Source organism: Amphiprion ocellaris, chromosome 19 (assembly GCF_022539595.1).
Source record: "Amphiprion ocellaris isolate individual 3 ecotype Okinawa chromosome 19, ASM2253959v1, whole genome shotgun sequence".
Classification (NCBI taxonomy): domain Eukaryota; kingdom Metazoa; phylum Chordata; class Actinopteri; family Pomacentridae; genus Amphiprion; species Amphiprion ocellaris.
In genome coordinates, this window is record NC_072784.1 from 13,131,564 (window position 1) to 13,148,312 (window position 16,749).

Consider the following 16,749-nt stretch of genomic DNA (forward strand, 5'->3'; position numbering starts at 1 on the left):
GCGCAATTGCGCACTGCTGACACGGTCTCCGCGCACAGAAAATCTGCGCTGCGCACAAAAAAAAAAAAATCCAACCTAAATTGTAAATAAAATAAACACGTAACAATTCATTCTGTGCTATTTTTCAGTGTGAGTCAGTGAGTGACCGGTGACTGGCTGCTGCAGCCAATGATGCGATTCACATACGTATTTACCATAGACTGTATATAACGGTATTTACGCAGCTAATCAACGTCAGGCGTCCTTATGTGCAGCCATCGTTGTTCTCATAGATATGAATGAGTAGATAGGACACGCCCCCTTTGAGCTGCGTGCTACGGCAAGGCTAAGCTAGTGGGGGCAAAGTTTCAGTGCATTCTGTTGATGTAAACGGCGTGAAAACGGAAACAAGAAGTATGCCGTCTCACTGTGCTGCATACAATTACACACTACGTCGTATGATTGAGACAAGGAAACCTGGAATGACTTTTCATAGGTGATGATTGGGATTACAGGCAGTTCTTTAGGACTGCTCTCAAATAATTGAAATGTTCCTAAACAAGGTTATACTTATTAAATTAAATAGCTCTGGTCTCCAGTATATTGGCGAATTCGGTTCTTTGTACTTAATTTATTAGCATGATTTCTTTTTAATATGCTGTGTACAGACTTAATTACTTCTCTGTCTACTTTTCTTACTCCATGTAGGTTTCCCAGAGTCTATGGGTTGAGGAGGAATTGGAAGTTTGTCGGCTTAGACCTGGTGTCATTCCATCAGTGTTTAACTTCCCGGCTCATCTTGGAAGAGTACGTGCCAGAAAGACCACAACCAAGCAGCCTTGAGATCTTAGGCAGCGTCTCCCTCAGGTGGGTGTCAATAGTGTTCATGGTCAGGTCTGTGGTAATCCCATCAAAAAACAAAACAGAAAAAAAATCTAGATTATAAATCAACATGTAACCAAAGCACTCTGTATATAACACCATAGTATAGGATGTAGTTCAGAAAATGTCAAAGTATAGTATACTTTACTCAAGAATAACATAGTATGGCCTGTAGTTCATAGTACAGCATGTTGGCAAGAAAAAAAAAACAAAACATAGATTATTATGTGGTTCAAAAAGTGCAAAATGATAGGATGTTTCCTAAAATTGTCATGTATGATATGTGGTTCAAAAAATGTCATAGTGCAATATATTGTCAAAATAGTATGTAATTCAAGAAAACATCAGAGTATAATATGTCATCTAAAAAATGCCATAGAATAATAATTTCATTGCACAAGTAAAAGTATAGTAACTTTTAAAGCTGTTTGAATTCTTATATGTTGCTAAAAAAAAAACTAAAACAAAAAAACCTTACAGTTATATGTCAATTAAAAAAGCCTATAGTATAGTGTGTCGCCCAACAAACATCATAGTAGAGCATGTCGCTCTAAAAACGTCACAGTATAGCCTTTAGTCCACAGCTGTCTGTAGGTGAGGAGCAACACAAAAACAGTCCAAACGCTGGTTTCCAGAGGGTTAGACGTTTATTTATTTGAAAGAAGAAGTTTACAACAACACATGTGAGGGGGTTAAAAACAAATGGGTGTTAGTAAAATAAAAATAAATAAACAGAACTAAAAGTGTGGTATACTGAGATTTAGTATTATTGTTTTGGATGTTATGCCAGGGCTTGTTCCAGGTTAGATGTGTAAGAGTACTGTGGACAGTGATTGTTGCAATGTTGTGTTGTTGTTGTGCGGTTTCTCCAGTAGAGGGCGCACGAGCGTAATGTTACCTGCTGGATGTTGCTGTTGTCAGAGAACCCCAGAAGAAGCTGTACCAAAGAGATAGAGATGGGATTTATGGCTCTTTGAAGGGAGCCGGATCTTGAGGAGCTGTTCCTTTCAAAGAGCCGTTCGAAAGACTGGCTCGTTCTTATCTTCATTTATTTTAGAAATCAACCAGGGGTAACTCGTTTTTATCCAGGAAACAATCACTGGTAGCAGTTACAAGATACAATATGGATCTCAATATTTCAAACTTACACATCCCACCAATATATACTCTATTGGTGGGAATTATTCTAAAATACTGATTAGAATTTCATTTGGCCTATATCCCCATGCTTTGACGGTGAGATCACTGTTTTGAATTTTCAGTCACCTAAAAAATTTTGTGGCACAATAAAACTACGCAGACTACCGGATAACTTCCATGCAAAACAGCTTTACTGTAAAATGTTCCACACAAGAACATTTTAACAATACAGAAAAATATATATTTTTTTCTTTTTTTTCCATCACTAATATCTCCTTCTCCCTGATAAAGCGGTAAATGTGGCTCCGCTCCAGTCTCCAGTCATTCGGACTCGGGCGGTGCTCACACTCCTCTAAGTTAGCTGCATATAGAGCTGCGTTCATGTGAATGGAGCTGCTGTGGACAACTCAAATTCGGAAATGTCATGAGTCGTTAACATGAAGGCAGCATGGACAACTCAGACTCATTGAGGTGAAACGTAAAGAAAGTGTTAGCAATTTCCACATGCGAACGACTCGCAGCTGTGAACCGGTTCTCATCGTTCACTTAAAAGAGCCGTTCAAACAACTGACTCGTTCACCAACGTCACATCTCTAATGTGGGGGGCCCAGTGGGGTCAGAGGCTGCTGTAGATGCAGATGTGGAGGCAGAGGAGGCAATGGACACATCAGTGTCACTGCTGTTGTCTGAGTCTGGCTCTGCTCTCAAACCTGTGACCTGCACTGTTGGGTGTTGAGTCTTCAAATGCCTGTGTAAATTATTTGTTGACCCAGACTTGAATGAAATGACTTTCTGACAAATGCTGCATTTAGCCTTACTGTTTTCTTCGCGAGAAAAGTGCCCCCAAATGCTGCTCCTTCTCCTCTGACTCATTTTCAGACGTGTGTGTGTCTTCTTCGTTCGAACAACCGGCTACTATGTTGGCACTGAGACAGAGAGGCACTCGTGCACGTGTGTTTGTTTTTTTAACCGTGACAGCAGCGTGCACGAGTCATGGCTCCGCTCCTAACCAATGACAGAGGCACGCAGGGTTTTTTTTCCCCACTGCACTGGAGCACTCACGTGAAGAATGCGTGCGCAACACTCCTGCGCGTGCGCCCCTCCCCTCAAGTGTTCTGTCTCTAGCGGAGGGGCAGGGAGCATAGACCCTATGCATAGACCGAAGGAGGAGTTAATTTGTGTGCGTCTGCTTTAAACACGCATAGGCAAAAAAGAACGACGGAAAGAACGGCTCTCCCCCAGCCGCGACTCGGCTCCGATCGTTCATGTTTATGAGCCGTTCAAAAGAATCGGCTCGTTCGCGAACGTCACAACGCTACAGTGGGGACACGTGTACAAGGAGTGGGCTTATTAAAATGTAAAATTTGAGCTTTCTGATTAGTTGCTGAATAAAAAGGGGTGTGATTTTTCTCATAATTTTGTGACAACGGCAAGAGTTATGCGGAGGCACTTCCTTGCCGGCGAGCGGTTGGTGGTGGAGGTGCTCCTAGCAGTCTGAGGTAAGTATAAAAAACAGCAAAACTCAAATTGAAAGCAAGTTAGCTTAATTAAAGTGGTGTTATTACAGATGGTTTGTGTTTTTGTGCTGTCACAGGTGATTTATTACCTTCTAGCTAACCTGTAAACCAGTTTATTTAGAGAGTTTGGTTAGTTAGCTCCCTGTTAGCCTAGCTTAAACAGGTGAGCACGACTTAGCTAACGGTTATTATGCTAATCTGGCTGTTTTTTCAGTTAAATTCGGGTTAATTTAGCCTGAATGTGGAGCACAATGAAATCCAGCTCTAAGCCTCTGAGCTACGAGCTGCTGGCGGAGGTCGGAGAAGGCTGCTACGGGAAAGTGTACAAGGCCAGAGAGGTCGGAGAGAGACAGCGGCTCCTGGCGGTCAAGAAGTTCAACATACGCGGCGAAGCTTCGCAGAGCGGCATCCCTGCCTTCATGATCCGGGAGGTGGCGCTGCTGCGGAAAATGGAGGACTTCAACCATCCCAACGTGGTCAAGTGGGTCCAATTCAGTAAAATTAACAGCTGTAATGTGATGTTTTCTCATTGTTATACTTTATCACTTCAAGAATGGCTACTCTTCAATATGAACAGCTACAACGGCAGTGAGTACACCCTTTGTTCCATGTCATTTAAACACCAAATGTATCAAAATACTGGCACCTTACAGTAATTGCATCTCTTCTAAGCTTCTGTAGACTGAGCACCATCTTGTGAGACAGTATTTTGGTATATCCATGGACAATTCGTGGTGTCATCTAAATATTGCATGCGGACCTACGTCATCACACTCCGACTTCCCTGCTTCACTGTCAGAGCTATGCATTCACTGTGGAGTCCTGATCAGGTTCTCACCAAACATGCTGGACTCCAACTAAACAAATTTATCTCATCTGACCAAAGAATGTGTTACCAGTATTCATCAGGTTTGTTTTCATGTCCTTTAGCAAAATTAGTTCTTGCAATTCTGTGTAGAACAGGAAGGAAGGTTGTTTTTCTTGATGCCGTCCATTGAGGGTGATGCTATTCAATATTCTTTACACTGTTTGAGCTGTCACAGGAACTCTAATTTCAATTGATAGCAACTGGGCCAAATCTAAAGCACTTGCCGGCCTGTTTTTTACAGGGTAGATTGTAACACACTGTCTGTTGCGTCATTGTACACTACTGCAGCAATGATTAGTGGTACTATGGCTTGTTCTTTATGTCCTGATGTCTGCTGCAATTGTGCATCTACTGATTTTAAGTTGGTCACTGATCTTCCTGTGTCCATGTTTCATTCTAGTGGTGAAGTTGCAGATTGTTAAAGTTCTTCCGTCAGTTCATTTCTGTGTGAAGACATGATGCAGACATGCAGATAGACACAGCCCATAGGTCCAAAAATGAGAAAGTTGGTGTTGACAACTCATTCTATATCCATGGTTATGTGATTAGACGGATTTAAAATGACATGTATATTCAGCTCATAGTTGTTTACACTTTTATTGCATAGTTTCTTGTGCTTTGGGACCTGTATTGTCAATATAGTCTTTCTGAAATATTTGTTTTTGAACGTTCATTACAGAAATACTCTTCAGGTTACAGGTGTACTCAATTTTGTGTACTACTTTAGTTACACTGAGTTTCTACTTTGGGGTCTCTATTTTCAATATAGTATTTCTTAAGTATTTATTTCTGATAGTTCTTACGAGCAAAAATTCTACTTGTCATCTTAGAAATAATAAAATTATTGATTGCAATTTTTAATCATTTATTAATATTGCACAGAGGTGTACTCACTTGTGGTGTATTTCAATGAATTCCAGCTTTTGACATGATGCAAATTTGCTTTTTGTCATTTATATTATTATTTCATTTAATATTTTAACTTTAATAATAAAAAAATTGATTACAGATGCAACATAAAAACATTCACAGTCAATTTTTACGAACACAAAACATAAAAACATCTGGAACATTCAAACCATCAGTTCTTCATTTCATCCTGTCAGGCTCTTGGATGCGTCTGCTATACCAGTGGGCTTGGGCTTGGACCTCACTCTGGTGCTGGAATACATTGACCAGGACCTGTCCACCTACCTGTCAAAGGTTCCCGCCTCCGGACTGAGCCGTGACCAAGTTAGGGTGCGAACGTGCGGTCTGATTTTATTTTACTGTCACAGCTCTTGAAATAAAATCATAACTGCTGCTGCTGCTGCTGTGCTGCTTCCAGGATGTGATGCTGCAGCTGCTGCGAGGTCTGGACTTCCTACACACAAACCTGGTGCTGCATCGTGACTTAAAACCAGAAAACATTCTGGTCAGCAACCGTGGAGAGGTCAAGATTGCAGACTTCGGACTTGCACGGATCCACACCTTCAATATGGCTCTCACTCCAGGTGTAAGTGAGGCAACAGGAACTTGCTATTAAATGTTACTGCAATAAGCTATTTTTCCTATTCTCAGCACTGCATTTAGACTGTTCCTTTGCCTGTGGTAGAAAATATTCTTTTGACACTGCTTCCCCCCCGCCTGTGTGTCTTTATTTCCTATATTCTCTGCCTGTCTCTGCTCAGGTGGTGACACTGTGGTATCGAGCTCCCGAAGTGCTGCTGAACTCTGTTTACATGTCCTCGGTGGACATGTGGAGCGTCGGCTGCATCTTTGCTGAGCTCTTCCTCTTGAGGTAAGGACACCTCAGTCTGTGTTTAGCTGCAAGAAATATGTGATGCTAGAGTTTGGAGGTTAAACCTTCTGTACAGCTGTGGATATATAGAGATGAAACTGTTGAGGGACTTTTGTATAAGATTAAAAAAGTTGGGCGCACCAAAATTTACTAAACCTGTTTGGTTATTCAGGCATTTTCAGTGCTCTTCTTAAGGCCAGCTTTTTCTGATTAAGAGATTTACAGGTCTCCAAGCAGTTTCTGAACATTTTTTGTTCCAGTTTTTAATCGCTATGGACTCATTTTTCTCACTAATATGAAGTCCTTCACCTCTGTGGAAACATCACAGCCAAGACTAGAAGTGGAGACAACTCAAAAATGTCTTCTGTGCTGTGAAACAAAGTTGTAATACCATAAATCACAAAAAAGGCCAAAAAAAAGTTGAAATTCTTTGCTTATTTGATTTATAAAAAAATAAATACATATTACAGTACAGCATTTTTCCAAATGCCCACACGTGCAAACAATACTGAACAAAATGAGAGGTCAACATACTGTGAATAGGCTGTTTAACTAGGCCTATTTTAAGTAGTATTCATTTTTTAGAACCTGTACAAATTCTGCATGTTTTTACAAGACTCTGTACATCAACCCTATAAAGATGTTTCACCATACTGAATGATTTTTTCAACAACTTTCCAACAACTCACTCCTCTGTACACCATTTGTGAGCCGTGCTGCTTTTATTTTGTTGATCAGTTATATTCTATTTTCCTCTCAGTCTCTCTTGTCATATCTTCTCTGCCTGCAGTTCACCTGAAAACTCTCAGAATTTTTGTCACATGACTTTTGTTTCCAGCTCAGTCAATCATGGCTTCTTAGTTGCACTGAAAAGTTTAGATTTTTTTTTAATAAGAAAAGTAATATTAAATGATTTCAATAAAATATCATAATTTTAAGTTTTGTTTTGGCTGTTTTTCTTTCCCACAGAACTGTGCATCACTCATGATACTTGTAAATCCACATTTAAGACTTACTACTGTGATTTGGCATACAGTATAATGCAGCCTGAGTACAGGCTTATTTGATATTGTCTGTCTGTTTATTTTATTTTTGAAAGTCTGATTGCCCAGCTATTTGTTCCTGTCCAATTCAGTATTGCTGTTCTTAGAATATTGAACAACACTTTGGCTTATTGTTTGTGAATGTGCCCTTTAAAAAAACTACTTTTTCTTGTATCCCACAGACCCTTGTTTCAGGGATGCACTGAGGTGCAGCAGCTGCAAAAAATCTTCGAGTGGGTATTTTAGTTTTTCTTTATATCTATGATAAATTGTGATGCTGGTTTGCCGCAAAATAATGTTCTTTATTAATATTTCAAAAGTTATTCCTTGCAAACACTAAAACAAATGAGCAAAACTTTGAAAAATGGGAGAAATTTGCTATCCAGCTGTAAATTAGTGTATTTTGCCTCTCTGTCTATGACCTACTTGTAGATTTAATTTATCTGTATAACCTCAGAGCAGCTTTTACATTTTGGCCTCTGTGGATTACTGCCGCTGTTCAGTGGCTTCTTGTTTTCTGTTCATCAGGGTGATCGGTTTGCCCAGCGAGACAGACTGGCCTGCAGACACCCCGATCTCATACTCACCCAGCTGGGGATCCAAACGCTCCCACACCAAGCTGCTGCCAAACCTGGAACCAGACGAGAACGACCTTCTGTCTGTGAGCAGATCTGAGTTTCTGTTTTTTTCTCATATTTTCTCATTTCAAAACCACTTAAATAAAGACTCCAAAATAAAATGTAAAAGAGCAAAACAATTATATTGCACAATGCAGTAAATAGGGACTGATTTTGGACACAGGTACTTTTGGAAACAAAATAAATTAATGTACTTTCGAGAATTTAAAGTCGGAACTGGATATGCTCTATTTGAAGGACAAAGTAAACAAAAAAAATCGCAGTAAGACTAATAAAACAAGTTCTCTCACTGGTAATTAGTTACATAAATTTGACAACTGATCAGTAATTTATTTCATGAAGTAACAAGAGCCCACAGTCATGCTAGCAGCTCTGTGATGCTGTATTAACATTTGATAATTAGCAGGAAACTTAGACTTAATTGTCCCCAAGAGAATATTCTTGATTTACATTGACAGGACAGTACAAAATAAACCAAAAAACCCAAAAAAAACACACATTCTACAAAAACACTGTTCAACATATAAATGTAATTTTCCCTCTGGCCAGATCCCCTTGGCCTTTTATTAAGGGTTGCTATAACATATGGGATCTGGCTTTTGCCTAGTCGTGCTCGTCTGTATCTTCTGTATCTACGTCCTGAGGGGAGGGGGGTGAGGCATGTGTTCAGCGAATGTGTTATGTCCTGTTCTGTTATGTTTGCAATTCATGTGATGGCCCTGAAAATGCCGAATTTGATGGAAATAATAACAGTTTTACAGATATTTGGAAGTATTGGCAATTTATCTTATATGAAAAAAAGGATTTTAAAGTTAAACAGGCTTTATCTGAGTCTGAACGTCAGGGTTTTTCCACATTTCAGCTTATTTGGTTGGTAAACATCACTGAACAAGCACAGTGCCTTTACTTAAAGGAGGTGTTCACAAAGCTCTTTTATTCTGATGTTTTCCTACAATTTCACATCAGTTCGTACTGCCATGAAAAAGAGAGTCTGTGACAATTCAGATTAATGAATCTCACCAGTAATATATGTAATCCAAGTTTTAACTAAACACTACTAGGTGTTGAAGTTTAGTTTGCTGCTTACATATATTTGCAGCAGTGACATCACACAGATGCTTCCCACAACTACATATAACGAACACATGACTTCTCGAGCCATTAAAGTAACTTACAAAATATTGCAACAGCTTGCTAAATAACAAGATTTTCAGGTACCATAAATTGCTGTAGTTAGATAAATTCTAATTGCATGCAAATTTTCAACATGTAAGAAGTTTTAAATGATTAAAAAGATGTTTTTAGCTCCACATTTAACAGATCTGGGCGGATTATTATTAATTGTGTGGGATTTTATTGTATATTGTGATTTTTTTTTTTCTTTTACTCCTCAAAAACACTGGAGCATCTCTTCTGCTGACCGCTAACTCAGCTGTGCATTAATAGAACTTATATTTAGATGTTTTAGGACTATTCGGGTGAATTAAGATGTAAATGTTTAAGAATTTTCACACCAAATGATTAACTGAGATTAATTTGGATCCCAGTAGCAGCGCTGTGACTGTGGTGTCGGTGGGTAGAGGCAGTAATTCTCTCAGAAATGTTAATGAGGTGTGACATCTCCTTACCTGCAGCAATGTTTGGCATTCAGACCGAGCGGTCGTATCTCCGCCATCAAAGCCCTGAGCCACCCTTTCTTTGTGAAGCACTCAAGATTTCAGTTGAATGAGGAGTGGAGGGAGGAAAAAATCAACCGCTGCTGCTCTGAGCTTCCAGAATCTACAGGCTATACAGGCTAAATTAACCAGATCTGTGCCATGAAATCCATGTTGTTCAGAGCGTTGCATGTTTATTTTAGAGCTTTTAAACAGACATCAGCAGCATCATGAGAGACTGTGGTCAGCTTTGAGGCTTTTGAACGTCACTAAATAAGGAACATGCTGTGCCTGACATGCAAAACGTGGATCTTATGGCCAAAGCCTAACATGTATTTTGATAAAATTCCAAAACATGAGGCATTTTTGATGGATTTTCCTCCTCCAGTTTTATTTACTCAGTTGTAATTTCTGAATTTTATTTGCCTCCATGTGAACACAGGAACATTATTCTGTTTTTTTTCCCCATTTAGATTTAGAAGTATGTTGTTTATTTCCACAAAATGTGATGCAACTTTGTTATTGTTGAGTGTTACTATCAAAAATAGGGATTCAGCTTTTCTATTTTTCACTTACAAGAATATTATGAACATGTTTAGGTTGATGTTTCTATTTCACTAAAGATTTTTTTGTTCCTTACATCAGAGGAAATGTAACGCTTTATTTTGGATATTTTTGTGAGGATATTTATGGTGCAATCAGTGCAGATTGCACCTGTATTTATGTTTGTATCGACAGATTGTAAGATTTTTTTTCTACATGAGTTGCACTGTTCATTCAAGAAGCATTTCCATAAATAACTTTCTCCCACATCTGTCTGCATTTGGTACAATCCCTAAATTGTTACTGCATTAACAGCTATGAAATGTCTATTTGTAATTCCGCAGTGTGATTGAAAGAGGGCGCTGTTGGAGCATTTCTCACATCAAGAAGGGCGAACTAATTGCAGTGGATCCTCACTTCACTAGTTATTAAGTGAAAAGTGAAATTAATCATGGGTCTACAGATTCCCACTTAAAGGGTCAATGCACTTAAAATTACATAACATTTATTCATTCAACTGTTATTCAGACTGAATATATTAAGGTCTGAGGGCCTCATTTAAAGTATAGCTGAGTAAGAAAATATTTAGGTGCACAAATAACATGACAATAAAAATATAGGCAAATGTCGTCAACTAATAAAAATATTAAAAATGAGCAGATGCAATTAAAAAGCAGCTGAGAGTTGTGTATGTGTGGACAGCACAATAACAAAAGTGGCATTTAGAAGTAATTTTAAACTTATTATTAGTCATTTTGAATTCCAGTTAGAAATTGACCCTTAATGGACACGACAAGTAAATGCAATTATGAATAAGCTTTTATTCAACATATTTATATTTCATTTTCATTTCTATGTGTATTGTAGAAGAGTTCTTGTAAGTGTTCATATCAGAAAGTGAGCGATTTTAAAGTAATATTGTGAAGTTATTTTAAATTTCACAGTAATTGACCTTTGCAAGCTTGTATTTATTCTCTTTTTTTTCATTTGTGTGTTTGTATTGTATAAGTGTTTATAAATTTACTCAGCAAGGAAACAAGGTGACATTTAGAAGTAATTTTAAAGCAGTGTTAATTTATTTTACATTTTAGTCATTAATTGATCCTTAATGTACACAATTGGATAATATTATATGTAAATACATAGTTAATGTATTTTCATTTCCATTTTTATATAAATAGAGTTTTGTAAGAGTGCACAGCAGACACAGTTACATGTAAAGTTTTACATTTCAATTAGCAGTCAACTATTAATGGACACAATGAGTAAAGTCTATCATGAATTAGCATGTATTTAATGTAGCTTATTTATAATTTATGGATATATTGTATGTTGTACAAGTTTTCACAGCAGAATGATGTTCAGAAGTAATTTTGAAGTAATGTTATTTTACATTTCAGGAATTTGATCCATACAAGACACATGAAGTGAATTTCATTGTGAATAAGCTTGTCTTCAGTATATTTAGTTTTTATTTAGTTGTATAGTTTTTACAAGGCTTACTAAGTGTGCACAACAGACAAACAAAAACTGACATTTGGAAGTAATTTCAAGTAATATTGTTCAGTAATTGATCCTTAACAGACATGATAAGTAAATATTATTGTGATTTTATATATTTCCTTTTCATGTACATGTCTGTCGTCTGTATGATTTTTGGAAGAGTGCACTGCAGAGTATACAAAGCAGCTCTGATATGAAGAAACTGCAGTGTTCAATGTCAAATATTCACATTCAGCTGCTTTGTTTGGCTTTAATGAGCCTAATTCATGAATGTGCATCACGTGAGCACGACGTAAACTAGAATATTTGAAGGCTTAAAGCTAGATCTAAGCACTGTCACTTTGAGGTCATCAGTTTGGGTTTGAGTAAGTTTCTTTCTTTCTTTTTTTTTTAAACTTCTGAGGTGCAAATTAACAAATTTGCAATCAGTTAAATCATCAGCTGACATGAAGCGACTTTGGAAGCTTCAGAGTCTCCATTAACCGCCTCAACAATGACCAGAACAACACAGAGGTGCACTGGAGGAGCGTGTGTCTGCTGACATATTCACGGCCGCCTCGTGTACAGTGCAAAGGGGCGTCCCTCGGTTTGCTCATCTATTTATACTCTTCCCCCCTTAATACGGAGAACCGTCCGCAGCTGCGACTCTGACTACATTTGGAGCGACGCACGGCGGTGCAGGATCAGTGGAGAGGGACTGCCGGGCTGAGGAGGACACACGGCGCTCGGTGCCGGTAAGTACACCTGTAATACTTAACTATGTCTCTAAAAAAAAACACAAAAACATTCAACTTAGCAGCGGCTTGGAGCTGAAATCGCAACCAGACGACCCCTTGGGGCGACTTCTGAATATTTTATCGCTTTTTACGCTCCGTCACCTGTTGGTGTTCTGTGCGACCTGTTGAAGTTGAGGCTGTGTGGTTGGGATGTTGAGTCACTTGGTGAGCCTTGGAAGCAAAATGTAGAAATGTGTCAAAACAATCTAAACTCGGTGACGTTTGCACAGTTTAATGTTTTCGGGTGCCAAAACGCGTTTTACGCACAATTTACGCACGAAGTTCCTTTAAGTTGGGATATCTTACTCAAATTATTTTCCGACCAAATACATGTAGAACTTCAATATTTCACGTTTATTTGCTACAAATTACTGTAAATTGATTAAAATAACTTCTTATCAAGCACGATGGAAGTTTAAACATTGGAATTTGTGACTCAAGAACAAATAAACTGACAGAATTTGAACTAATCTCACCAGTTTTAGGATATTCTGCGTGGATATTTATAGGCCACGTTAATACAATTTATGTGTGCAATGTATAAACAGACCAGTCAACTGGGAGCTGATGAGTGGATTATGGTGGTTGCCTGAGAAACCTGCCCTTCCTCTCAGCCCTCCAGCCACATGCCTCCAATGCAAACATCATTTTAAAGGCTTAGCAGAGTCTGGAGCTGCTCATGTCAAATTCAAACGTCCTTGTCTCTGCTGTTGGACAATGCAGAGCTGCATAAACCCATCTGCATTCATGATTTATTATCAGTTGGTGGCACGCAGGAAAGGCTTTGGAGAATTTGTCCTTGAATTATAGAGATCTGTGGGGGGGCCTTAGTGCAGATAGCTCAGCCAGCAGGGCAGGTGTAATTGGTCGGAGGCTTATTCTTGGCCAGACTTTTAATCTGGTTCACAATGCTACTGCTGGACACTGAGTGCATATTGTTTTATAGTATCTGAAATTTCTGTGCTTGGACTCTTAAATGATATCAGTTCAATAGAAAATGAACGATTATCCTTGACATATATCCACTTCAGGTCTGTAATATTGTGCTCTAAGTGCTGTTAGAGGAGTCATAAGTGAAAGATTTGCATTTATTTCTTCAAATCTGCAAATAATGACCTTTTATTTGACCCTCTGGACCCATTTAGTCGAATATTGAAGCACTGCTGAAGCTCAGATCTCCAGCAGGATGTAGAGAATCACTCCTGTGTTCTCATCCACCAGCTTTGGTGTCAACTAGTGTCGCTAGATTAGAAGCCCATGATCCCTGTTGAGCCTCAATGGCATTCTCCCCTCCTATCGACAATCCTCCAGCTTGTCACATGACCTCCACTCTTTACACAAGTGCGGCTACACTCGACCCTTACTCATGTTTTGACAGCAAAAACATAAATGAATGTGGCGTCAGGGAGGCTGGGGATGCCGGAGTGTTGCTCTGTCTACACAAGTAGGTGAGTTTTCCTGTGTACATGTACACGTGTTCCGAAGTGACAACAGAAATCCTTGAGCTTGTTGTCTCATGCAGGGATCACTGCATCTTTGGTTTGGCTTATTAAAGCTCTCTGTGGCATAGAAAAGTTGGATCCACACCCTCCTGCTGCAAATGTGGCCTTTAGGTGACTCGATATGACTTGACTTTTGGGAGTTACTTAGAGATTAAAGCCAGATTCGGGCCTTTATTTGTGCATATTTGGACACTTTATTGCTGTCATATCTGCATCCAGCTCACTCCGTCTACAATGAAACTGATGGAATAAACACAGAATCTTTTACTTTGTGCCACCAGAACCACTGAGCCCTGCAGCAGATCCATCTGGTGCACTAAGTCTGTGGCTCACGCCTCTTTGTTCAGGCTCCATTGTGCTTCCTGCACCAGGAATGCTGACATGCACAGTTTAGGAAAGCACACAGACACACATGCAAACACACACTTATGTTTGTACACATTTGTGAGCTCACATAGACACTCCTTTCTGAACTTGTCAGATGGTTAGTTGTTGTTTTTAAATGCAAATCGGGTCACATTAGGCCTGTTTAGAGTTGGGGTAATTAGGTCATTCTATGTCTGTTTAAACAAGTGTGGAACCACGGCCAGTTAGAGTTTGTGTGTGTTTTTGTCAGATCAAATGCTCTGTTTTGACACAACAGTAAAATGGGTGGTACAGCTTGTTGGAAAACATTTGCATGATATTTTGTTTCAGCCTGACACTCCGATGTGCACATGCGGAATAGTCAGCAAGGCAAATTGACTCAAACACATCATGCTGCACAGTTTTGCTGCTCGACACACACACACACACACACACACACACACACACACACACACACACACACACACACACACACACACACACACACACACACACACACACACACACACACACACACACACACACACAGACACACACACAAAAAGACCCAGTTTTCATTTTAGAGAAGTCTGTCTGATGGAACATCATTTACTATGATTTGAAGGTTCTTGGATACAGGAGTTTTCTTAATTTTATTTACAAGAGGAAGAGTTTTTTGACATGCAGGCTCCACTTGTGCACAGCAAAATGAGTGAGGAACAGAAGAGAAACATTGAAAAGGAAGATCTGGTTGCAAAAAAGGACCTTAACATCAGCTGTAGGGCGGCACTTATAATGGCATATTAATCACAACCTTGATTTTGGCTTCTTCCAGTTAAATGAACAGGATCGACTGTGATGTTATCATTTAAAATTCTTTACTCCTAGAAAACAGTTCAGATAAAATCAACTGGCTTCAGGTAAATCTGACAATAGAACACTTTATTTCACTCTTTTCAAAGTGATTTTTTGGCCCCACATCTGTCTGAGCTGCAGTAACTGATGGAGACTAGAAGCTTCTCTGTGCACAGCCACCTAGCTTGCTTCTATTGTTGCCCGAAATGACAAAAACCTATCCAAAACTAATCAGACCTTGTTAAAAATGACTCAGAATTTGTTAATTTTAACAATTAAAGTCTAAATAGGTAAATCTGACATTAAAACACCTTATTTCACTTTTTATGAAAGTCCTGACTAGAACCTTTGCTGTGCACAACTAACTAGTTAGCTTCGACTGCAGCCTGCTTGCGAGGCATTTAGGGAACATCAATAAACTTATATCGTTTGGGTGCAATTTAATTTATATTTAGCCTTCAGGAGATACTCTGAATTCAGGTGAAGCGTTACTTAACTTCTTGTCTTGCAGTCGTTGCCACAACATGAGGCAGCATGACTAATGAGTTAAAAAGCCTCCACGATGTCTGTATGACGAATGCAAAGACGGATCTTAGTGCCACCCAGAGCAAAAAGTTATTCTGAAAGTCTTGGTCAGTGTTTTGTTTTTTTGTGTGTGTGAAGAAGAAAACTGTCACGTTAAGCTTCAGTTACTTGCAGTTTTGCATAAAAGACCAACAGGTCTGCAGAGTCAGAGCAATGGAGGCCTGGAGCCAGAGAGGAGCTGAGCTGTGGTGTTGAGTTTCAGTGCAAGGGGAGATTCCTGCAGGCCTGAGCAGGTCACCTTACATGGACCTGAGCACAAGGAAAGAAGGTGGACTTAGATGAAGGTTGTGCTTTTAGAAAAAATGTTTAATTTATAATGAAAGCAGCAGCTTATCTGTGTTGTCGTGGATCTTTCGAGGAAGAGACTGAAGAGCAAAATCATGGCATGAATTTGCTTATTTCCTCACCTGTTTGATTTTGTTTCTTCATGTTTCAGGAGGAACATCTCGCTCATCGTGGAGCAGACCGGTTTCCAGCTCCTGATAAGTGGAATCTATGTGCAAGCCAAGAAGCCTTTAGGTCCGATGGAATCAGAATTTTACCGGATTAAAGTTTGGCTCCCTTGTTTTTCCTTTGCTGGAAAGTGGAGAAAGAACGTCCCGTCTGCTTTTTGCTCCTAAATGCTTTGTAGTTACTTGAGGAGAATCCTCTGAATCCTTGTGAGGAACATGGAGAACCCGGTTCTGGAGCCCAGATCAGAGCGGATTGCCCGCTACAAGGCCGAGAGGAGGCGGGAACTGGCCGAACGCTACGGAACTATAGAGGAGCTTCCTTCAAAGTGGGTGAGGAGGGACGAGAAAGAGCTCTATGAACCGACGACCCAAACCCATTCGGATGGCCTCAGTGAACGAGTGAACGGCAGAACACGGGAGCTTACGAACGGACTGGAGGGAGACACTGCTGCAGAGTCCAACTACATGATGAGGTGAGTCGCAAAAAATATGCACTCTGCAAACGTTGCCACTTATTATTACCTAAATAAAGCAACATTCAGTGATTTATCTCTGGAAGCACAACAACGTCTTGGTGCACAAGGGCATAAAATCTCTATAAAGATCAGTTCAAACTGTAAAAGCCACACAAACGATAAACCTTATCAACAACTAATTGTAGTTTGTTGCTGAAACCAACAGCAAAC

The 16,749-nt window shown here is 39.4% G+C and overlaps 2 protein-coding genes across 20 annotated transcripts in view; both read left to right on the top strand.

The window, feature by feature from the left end:
* The first annotated feature begins 670 nt into the window (after nucleotides 1-670).
* Nucleotides 671-16,191, top strand: cdk21 (cyclin-dependent kinase 21). 10 transcript variants are annotated; one of them, XM_055004973.1, is made up of 9 exons: nucleotides 671-846; nucleotides 3,733-3,999; nucleotides 5,493-5,625; nucleotides 5,714-5,881; nucleotides 6,057-6,166; nucleotides 7,392-7,442; nucleotides 7,713-7,870; nucleotides 12,188-12,282; nucleotides 16,048-16,191. In XM_055004973.1, exons 2-9 carry the CDS (start codon nucleotides 3,758-3,760, stop codon nucleotides 16,159-16,161), a joined length of 1,071 nt encoding a protein of 356 aa, XP_054860948.1. In that variant the 5' UTR covers nucleotides 671-846; nucleotides 3,733-3,757; the 3' UTR covers nucleotides 16,162-16,191. The 10 variants fall into 10 exon arrangements, 6 of the variants coding, with proteins under 6 accessions (XP_054860948.1, XP_054860952.1, XP_054860951.1 ...); XM_055004972.1 differs by lacking the exon at nucleotides 671-846 and adding an exon at nucleotides 876-3,500; XR_008599634.1 differs by lacking the exon at nucleotides 671-846 and having other exon boundaries at nucleotides 860-3,999; nucleotides 11,952-12,282; nucleotides 16,048-16,090.
* svilc (supervillin c) overlaps nucleotides 16,142-16,749 on the top strand; it is a 31,497-nt gene continuing 30,889 nt past the window's right edge. For all 10 annotated transcript variants that reach the window (XM_035952136.2, XM_023278745.3, XM_023278744.3 and 7 more), the window contains exon 1: nucleotides 16,142-16,536. In XM_035952136.2, coding sequence (XP_035808029.2) covers nucleotides 16,280-16,536 — 257 coding nt within the window. In that variant the 5' untranslated portion in view covers nucleotides 16,142-16,279. The remainder of the gene's footprint in view (nucleotides 16,537-16,749) is intronic.

Bases quoted from the DNA above. Each gene is read 5' to 3' on its own strand.
- cdk21 (XM_055004973.1), top strand. From the start codon at position 3,758: ATGTGGAGCACAATGAAATCCAGCTCTAAGCCTCTGAGCTACGAGCTG. The intron at 5,626-5,713 runs GTGCGAACGTGC...TGCTGCTTCCAG, and splicing joins TGAGCCGTGACCAAGTTAGG to GATGTGATGCTGCAGCTGCT. The intron at 6,167-7,391 runs GTAAGGACACCT...TGTATCCCACAG, and splicing joins GCTGAGCTCTTCCTCTTGAG to ACCCTTGTTTCAGGGATGCA.